The sequence below is a fragment of the Eupeodes corollae genome, chromosome 1, assembly GCF_945859685.1.
Source record: "Eupeodes corollae chromosome 1, idEupCoro1.1, whole genome shotgun sequence".
Lineage (NCBI taxonomy): Eukaryota > Metazoa > Arthropoda > Insecta > Diptera > Syrphidae > Eupeodes > Eupeodes corollae.
The window spans coordinates 73,778,571-73,788,160 of NC_079147.1; the positions used below are offsets into that span (position 1 = coordinate 73,778,571).

The following is a 9,590-nucleotide window of genomic DNA, read 5'->3' on the forward strand; positions in this document are numbered from 1 at the left end:
ATTTGTACTTATGCATTAATTTTGTGAAATCTTTTTTTGTATTTGTATCTTAAAAGATATCACAGCTTCAAAACGAAATTTAAGTATTATTTATGTGATATTCCGTTGAAAATCAATATTACAAGATAATTCAAAAATGTTCAAGCTTATATTTTGTGTTACTGCAACCAACAATTTCTTCAACTTATTTGTCACATAAGACATCACGGAACTTATGTTATAATATCCTGAGTTATGTTAGATACTTATTTTCAACTCATAGATACTTTAATTTGGATCGTAGGATCCATAATTGTAGAGATTTATCGACTTTGGTGCTTGATTTGTGTTTTTTCTTCAATAAACTTAAGGACCATAAATATCACACAATTATTCAACTTTGATTGAAGGATTGGAGAAATTCTTTCTTTCGTCAACATCACAAACTCAATCAAAATATCACAGAGAGTTTTTAAGACTATATTTTATTATTTTGGATGCAATTTCATTTCGAACTGTTTCTTAGATACAAAAGTATCTTTTTTCATAAATTTTGTATTCTTACGATACGTCAGTATCATAGGAGACTTCTTAGGCCTAAAATGACTTAAATTTTGTTGAACAAAGATGCCAAATTGTAAAGGTAGTATCAATCAGGTACAAATGCAAAACATTCTTAGAATTTCCTTCGATCCAAATGCATACCACATGTTTCAGCACAATGTCCTTAATTTCACAGATTATAAAAACTGCAGATACAAAAAGGCATGAGTTCAAAGACTCATTTTGTTTTGTTGTATATACAAAAAGGAAGAAAAGAAAAAAATACTCAATTACACGGTTTTGTTTGTTGCCCTAGGTCTTGTCCAGCAGTTTTATAGTAAGACTAAGAGTGTGGTACAGAGAGCAGCAAGCAGAAGGAATTGCTAAACAAAAATGCAACTGCTCCTGCTGCTGCGTCTGCTGCACCAGCTGCCAGGATAAGAAGACAGATAGGTTAGTGCACCAAACTCGTGTATTCTTTCCCTTTTTGTTGGTTTTTACAATCCCTTTTGGGAATTGCTTAAAAATCAGCATGGGTGCTCTCAAGACTGTTCTATTGAGTCTTCTATAGGATTGGTTTTTTTTTCGAACTAAAAATAAATACCGACCATCAGCAGCTCGGCGTAACCAACAACCAGTCTTCTTATAATAATCCAGCGTATTATTTGTTGTTGTTGCTTTCGTTTTGTTACAAAACTGGGAATAAGGAACAATACGAAAAAAAAACGAATATAAGTTTAAACAAGAGAGAGAGAGGCAAAAATGGAACTTAACACTCAAGCATTTCCAGACATGAAGATTCTATATAAATGTAGGTAGGTAGGTACGTTTTTAAAAAGTTCATTGATCGATTTATACAGAAGAATGATTATAGGGCTGCCAACCCTACCTAACTATAACTAAGCGAAATCCTTTGTGTACCTTTAGACTAAGGAAACAAAAAAAGGAAAAAAGTCCTGTAGAGGCAAAGGAAGGGCATCGAAAGCAATTCCTGTTTCTCCCTCTCTTATTTCATTCGAATGGTGTTTTTATCCCTTTTTGCAGTAATAGCTATTATGTGGTGTCCTTCCCTTCTGCTGCACGCAAGGAGTCTAAGAAGCCTGAGAGTTCATTGGCCATCATAAGGCAAAAAAAAAACAGACAGACAATCCTTAAATTGTAAAAACTTTTGTCTACTCTTTTTTTTTAATTTGTTTGTTTATTTTGTTTTGTTTTATTAAAACTGGATATTACCAATAATTGAATTTAATGTACTGGATTAATTAAAACACAAAGAAATACAAATTAAAATCCAACCTATCTGGAAATACGGGTACAGTCTGATTGAAAAATTATTATTCACTTAACTTCAATGATCTTTTTATTTTCGATGACAACTTAACAACTTCAAAAAAAGGGGGGAAAATGCTTACTTATGGCATTTTTAAAACAAAACAAAATATCAGATATGAGGGAAGTAATGAGGAGTGTAAAGTGTATCTGTCTGGTGTAGCTATTGATTCGACTTTATTGTAGATCCATCTCCCTCTTCAGTCTTTAATTTTCGTTTAACCGGATACAAAAACAACATTTAAAAAAGTATCAGTAACAGTGATGCCATTGTATCTTGTATCAAATAGATACAATATTTCTCACAATCTTCTTTTTTTTTGATGACAAAATATTTGTATTTAATTAAAATTCATTTCTTTTGTTGTTTTTGTGTATAATTTGCAAACACAAAATACTTTATAAACTTGATATTTAAACAAATGTTCAGTAGTAGGTACAACATTGAAATGCGCAGGTTATCATCTTTTAATTATTTATTTTTTGTTATTTTTTATCAGGAATGAAGATTTCGTACGTCAATGGATTATGTTTCTTTGATTACAAAAGAGAACAGCTGTTAAGATAGTTATTGAAACAGTATTTTTGCTAATTAGATGATTTTGCAATTAATAAAAGAAAAACACTTAAATCTTATACAAGAGATTTTAAAATAATATCTCTCATTTCTTTTCTTTTTATTTTTGTCTAAATTTATGCAAATTGTAGATTATTCTTTTTTTCCTCTTCCTATGCCCCGTGACTTTTTTTGATTTTTGTTTGCAATTTTAGCAACACAAAAAAAATGTATATATATAAAATAAAAGACAGAAATAGTCAAGATCACCTTCTGAATTTTCTATAAAAATAAACTTGTTGCTGACTTGGCTTGGACGAGCGAGCTATATGGTCTTCTTTATTGTCTGGCTGTGTCTTGTTTTTTTTTTGTTTGTCAAAATACGACGACATTTGAACGAACTCTAGTTTATTTTTGAACACATTTTCGTTTAAAACATTATTTTTTTGCTACAGCTAGCTGAAAATTGCGGTTGTTAAAATGCCGGAAAATTTAAAAATACATTTTCAAACAAAAAAAAGTAGATACTTTTGTATCTTTTCTTCAATTTTACTTAGATGTTGTTTAGATTGAATTAGAATAGGAATAAAAACTAGAATTAAGGACTTGTCAGATATTTCTGTGATGTAAGAGTATTTTATGCATATGTTATACTGTCCTGAGTTATGTTAGATACTTTATTTATACTCAAAGATACTTTAATTTGGATCATAGGATCCATAATTCCAGATATTTGTCGACTTTGGTGCTTGATTTGTGTTTTTTCTTTATTAAACATACATTAGATACATTTTCCCAATTACGATACTTTTGTATCTTTTTGCAATTTGAAGCCTAAAATGTCACAAAATGCTTTTCAAGTGATTTTGAAAAGTGAAAATTTAAACTCAGAGAGTTTCACTTCATATTGAATAAAGTATCTTAAGTAATAAAAGATACTTTTACTTGAATTTCTCAACCAGACATTGAGTTGTTTTTTTTTTTGTTTGTTTGTTTGTATCTTTTACTCCAAAGATTCGTTTTTTTATTTCTTTAAATTGTATTCCAATTAAAAGTAACGCGAGGCTAATTGAAAACCACATTCATACATATAGAAAACTTCAAAACTGCTGCTGCTGCTGCTTCAATGCTTTTGCTTTGTTGGTCTTGTTTTTTTTTTTTAATTTGTGTTGTATTTTGATTTTCGAATGATTTTTTATTCCAACAGTTGTTGTAAAGTCAAGAGGTGAATTTCATTTCATTGAAAGTTAGAGAAGAAAAACCTCATTTTTTTTGAATACACACAGATATATCGCATATAGTTAGTTACTCGCTTCGCCATATGACTTGACTTGGCGCTTTTGTCTCTCTTATTTCAACGGTTCGGTTGGTTGGTTGGAACAAAAAAGAAAACAAGGTTTGGGATTAATAGGCCACAACAAAATGTATCTTTGTATTTGTGGATATTATGGCTCTGGTTTTTATTTTTTGTTTAAGATACACAGTATATATATACATTTGCTTCCATGAGCCGAACGGTGCTGTTTTGTATCTCTTATCAAGCTAAAAAGCAAAAACAAACTTAATAAAACAAACTTTCAGACTTCAAAAGACGAAGAAAGAAATGATTGGCAAATCCATAAAGCCACGACATAACCGACAATGATGATGATGATGACGATTTACAACAACACCACTTCAACATCAGTCACATTATATGCAGACCTTTAGTTTTGTGCCTTGCGTATAAATTTGCTGGGAATTTTGAGTTTTCCGTTGAAATTTAAATCGTTTCTTTTTGATTTTGGTTTTGCGGGAATCGTGCTTAGTAACATCTCTGTCAAGCGCGATCATTATGAGTTGGCTTATTTGTGTTTTTTTAACACAAATACAACGATAGATTATACACAGCTGATAGATATACCATTATAGTCCTCCTATATGGGTCGTTGTGTGGTTTTTAAATGGAAACGAGGCTTTGAGCTTCAATCCGGATATTTTATATTAATTTTGTTTTTGTTGTTATATTTTATATTTTCCACACTCAAGTTTTATCGCAATTCTTTCTTATATTAGTTTTGTTATATCTACCTTTAGTTGTATCTATGGTATAGTTGTTTTATAATGAAACTCATCAGCGTCGTTTATAGTCGTCATCATGTCGACGACTATACGACGCGACGTCAGTTATTTCCAACAGTGTTTTTCTTCGACCAGAAATGATATTACCAACCAAGTCAGATTGTAAATGTATCTATGAACCTATATAGCTAGATATTTTTCCTTCTGTCTTGGTTTTAATTTTATCCCTCTCTCTCTCTTACTCATTTTCTCTCTATATCTACATTTATATGCCTATATGTTCAAAACTTAGTTGGTTGGTAACACGAAGCTGGCGCATGATGTTGGTGCTTAGAGAGATTGTACAAATGAACGTTAAATTGACATTGAACGAGGGAAGAGGGTTGAGGTGAGACGAGAGGCTTCTGTGTCTGTGCTATGTGAAACTAGCTCAATAATGTTGTATTTTGTAAAACTGTTTTTTTTTGTCTTTCTATGACAATTTCCTCTTTTGCAATGGAATTTTGCAAAATGAGCAAAAACTTAAGTATCTTTGTTTAAATCACACACTATTTCATAATGTTTAAAGCTTCACAGAAAGTTTAAAGTAAAAGATATTCAAATTTATCTCAAAGATACAAAAGAATCTTATAGAAAAACACTCAATTTTGCTCTAAATTCAATCTCCGATGGTATACAAAAGCTAAAAAATGAAATTAATAGAGTGAAAACGAAGAAAATTAAACCCACGTTGGGCGCCAATTAAGAAAAACAAGCCATAACTTTTTAAATTGAAGGCATTTTTGTGTTATTTTTGTTGAATTATGTTGTGCTGCACCTTCTACATCATATTTAAAAATAATATAAACCTATAAAACAAAAAATATCAAAACATCATACTTATGGATCTTTTTCTTTTTTGTTTCATTTTAGGATGCAATAGTAAATGCCAATGATAAACATGGATTCAAAGGATTCCGAAAGCAATTCAGCGGAAGATTTAAGCGATTAGTCGCGAAAAAACCGGCCGAACCAGCACCAGCAATACCACCAGAGTTGAAACCTCAACTTAAAACAATCTTTGTCTACTAAATTATTATAATTCATATAATATAATAATTATTATTGAGATCAAGAAGAAAAAAAAAACAACAACAAAAGAGAAAAAGTTTAAGAAAAAAAAGAAAATAATTATGAGGCAAATATACTATTATTATTATTATAATTATTTAACAAATGCCCGCAGGATATGTATTAGAACTAAGATTTGAATATAAGAATAATAAATTAAAATTTAAATTATTTTATTATTTTTCCTCTCAAATCGAGTTCATCCCTATATTTAATTTAGATATGGGCTCAATTATTATTCCTATTATTTATATGGGATAGACAAAAGATAATTTTAGAAACAAAATAATCTGTATTAATTTTATGTTCTCAGCTTAAGCGCCAATAGAAAAGCAAAAAAAGAAAAAAAAATATCAAAAAACAATTAAAAAAACAGTCCATAATTATTAAGCAAAAAATTAAATATTAATTAATTTAATTTCAATTGTTGTTTAAAATTGATTGAAAAACAAAAAACTGAAAATTGTAAACTGTAAATCAAAATACTAAAAGTTCCAAAGAATGAGAACATAATAATTCAGATACACGATCATTAAACACTAAAAACAAAAGACATTTTCATCATCCTGCAGCTTTGTTTAAAGAAAAAGAAAAAAATATGTATAAACTCTCAAAAAACAGAAATCTTTTGCTAAACTCAATTACACCAAGATCACTTTCAAAAACAAAAAAAAACACACACCACAACCACACACAGAAGATGAAAGAGAAATTTTGTAAACACAAAGCAATTTACACAAAAAATTATTAATTATTTTTTGCTGCAAAATTGCTTTCGACAAGACTGAGATTTACCAGATTGTATATGTAGTTTTATTTAAAAATAATTAATTCTTAATGAATAAATACAAAAATCTAAAGAAAAAGAAATGCAAAATAAAACCATGTATTCATTTATGGAGGAGTTCAAAAATATCTGCATAGATACTTTTTAACGACGAACCTCAATTCATGAAGTACGTTAAATATCTCGATTATGCGGGGCTTCAAACCGACGGTTAGGTTGAGTTCTAACCCGGTTTGATAGCTTGCAGCAGAGAATATGCATTCATGAGGGACGATTATGCCCTCAAAAACACCAGGCCCAAAATGCTTCAATGCGGCAGACAAAGAAATTTATGCATTTTTGATGCCTCAGCATAAATATGTCATTTTTTCTACTTGTGATTATCTTCAAAATTTTAAGATTTCAATTTTTCAAAATCCCTTCACGGAATATTTCAGTAAAACTTAAACTCATACCAAAACAAAATACACTAAATTTTTCTCTGTTATTCTAAATAAATATTAAATTATTTAAATTTTTTGGCAAATTACAAAAAAAAAACAAAAACGCTATAAAATTCATGTAAAAATGCACAGTTTTACATTAATATTATTAATAATTTTAAATCTAAAGATATCAATTAGTTTGTAAATTAACTAAGAGTAGCTTTATGGAATTGATGATGATGATGATGAACGATGATGATGATAAAATGAAGAGGAAGAAAAATAAAAGAAAAAATGTAAAAACAAAAAAAGATATTCGCTCACATTGAGTGTAAAATTAATTTAAAAAATACGAAAAATTGTTAAATAAAAAATTCAATTTAAAGCAAAAATTCACTTCACAATTAGTAACATTTAAAATAAAATTCAAAGCTCGAAAAATTATTATTATTTTCTTAAATTCCGATTTCAAATAATTGCTTAACGAAACATTTGTTAATTTATCAACATTTTTTGTTTAATTGTTAATTTTGTGTACTTTTTTTTTAAATTTAAATCCAAAGTAAGAAAACTGTTGAATAATTTTTGTTACAATAGAAACTTTTTTTTTAAATATGAATTTTGTTAATTTTTGTTTTTTATTTTATTTTAAATGTAAATGTCAAAAATTTTGACATCAAGAAAGTAGGAGGAGATGCGATAAATTCCAATTATTTGAAAAGAATACAGTATTTTAATTTTTATTTTTATTTAGTCAATAGAGTATGAAAAAATGACTTGAATATAAAAGAAAAAAATCTAAATCAAACAAAAAAAAACTTTCTTTTAATTTTGAGTTTGGAAATTTTCAGCCTTCAATCTTTAAAACGGGTAAGCTTTTTCGTGCATGGCTTTGGATGCTTCCAGAATGATAATCAACGATAACTAAAATAAAATATTTGAAATGGGACTTTAATAGTTAGAGCATAGTTTTTTGAAAACTGCTAGAATGGAAATAAAGCTAGATTGTTTGTTTGTTGCTCAAAACCCATGAAAGACATGAAGTTCTTTAAAAATTTGTAAAACCAACTTGAAATTTGTAGGTAAATGTTTTGTTTGTTGACTCTAAATTAACAACACTTTTCAAGAAGTGCTAAAGACGTATAAAGAAAGTTTCAGCTTTCTCGTTTTTTTTTAAATGATTACCAATACGACTCCATAAGAGACAACCATTGGAAAAACATCAAAAAATTTTGTATAAGTGGCGACGATTTAGAAAAACCTAATTAATTTCAATCAACCCAAGTGTTGAATTAAATTAATGTCTGAACAATCCTTAAAATATAGGCTCATCATGCCTTGGACAGACATAGAATCCCTTATGTTGTGTTTTTAGTAAGTCTCTGTATCTCTTCATCTGAAGATTCTTTCTAGGTTCACGAGCGTTTATGGAAATGATATTTTTAGTTTATGCAAGCCAAGGGTGTTTTAACTTATATCGTTAAGGCCAATGATAGCAGAGACTCTGGCTAACTAGGAAACTAGGAGATTTTTTTTTATAATAAGCACACACTCTAGGAGATATTACTACCCTTATTATGCAGAGGCACAGTGTGAGCATTAGGAAGAGGAGAGAGGGTTTAAAAGGAGATGTCGGTGCGCGAAGGAAGCGCGAGGAATACGGTTAAACTGTTTGGGGAGGAATGCAACTGGCTATTTCACTTGAGCATAAGCCGTTAAAATAACGGTAAATAAGGGTCAGACAAGAAACCTTACGACGATGTTCAAGCGAATTAAATGAATTTATGATGACATTACCATCTATTAATTTAAATGCTCTATCCAAGAGGCTTAAATAAGTTGCAGGAGGACTAGCCGAGAGATGGGAGTTATACTCAAGCTTTGGACGTATATAAGTCTTGTAAATAACAGCCAGATCAGAGGGGGAAAAAAACTTCTTGCATTGCCTTAGAAAACCCAAACATCTTGCGGCACTTTTGGCGACATCGCGTGTGTGATCGTTCCACAAAAGGTGGTTTGTGATACACATACCGAAAATATCGAGATGCTCAGTTTCCTCTATGTACTTCGCTTTAACGATACATAAGACAGCATTGGGTTTTCGAAGCATTAAATTCCACGCCGTTTTTTAATCCCCATTGAACAATGGTGTTTATTTCGGAATTTAATAAGCTTATCATATTTTTTCGTTGCGGTTTCACATCCGAAGAGGGATGTGAGTCTGAAATCGAATATAAAAAGCTAAGAGTACTATTGTCAGCAAAACAATGTATTTGATTATATGTTGGAGACGGGAGATCATTAATAAAAATAAGAAAGAGTGTTGGAGATAAAACAGAGCCCTGGGGCACACCAGCATTTATTTTGTAGTTTTCAGACTTGAATCCATTCAATACATTTTGTGTTGAACAATTCGAAAGATAATTATTAATCCAATGAAGTAGGGATTCATGCAAACCGAAATCACGCATTTTAGATAAGAGGGCCTGATGCCAAACCCTATCAAATGCGTTTGAAATATCAAGTGCAATAATCTTACTTTCGCCAAAGCGATGTAAAGATTTGCTCCACTGTTCGGTGAGATGAACCATGAGAGCACCAGTGGACCTATTGCTTCGAAAGCCGTATTGTCGGTCATTAAGAAGCTTTCGATCTTTAAGATATTTTTTGAGTTGATAATTAATCAGCGTTTCCATGACCTTTTAAAGGAGGGACGTAAGTGCAATCAGTCTGTAATTAGAGGGTGAGGAAGATTCGCCTTTTTCGGGGATGGGCTGGACAAATGCAGTCCATCCTCTCG

At 30.2% G+C, this 9,590-nt stretch overlaps 1 protein-coding gene across 6 annotated transcripts in view; it reads left to right on the forward strand.

Moving 5' to 3' along the window:
* The window catches only part of LOC129942950 (probable serine/threonine-protein kinase fhkB), a 430,564-nt gene extending 423,652 nt beyond the window's left edge, over nucleotides 1-6,912 (forward strand). For all 6 annotated transcript variants that reach the window (XM_056052143.1, XM_056052160.1, XM_056052118.1 and 3 more), the window contains one exon: nucleotides 5,381-6,912. In XM_056052143.1, coding sequence (XP_055908118.1) covers nucleotides 5,381-5,539 — 159 coding nt within the window. In that variant the 3' untranslated portion in view covers nucleotides 5,540-6,912. The remainder of the gene's footprint in view (nucleotides 1-5,380) is intronic.
* The last annotated feature ends 2,678 nt before the right edge of the window (nucleotides 6,913-9,590 follow it).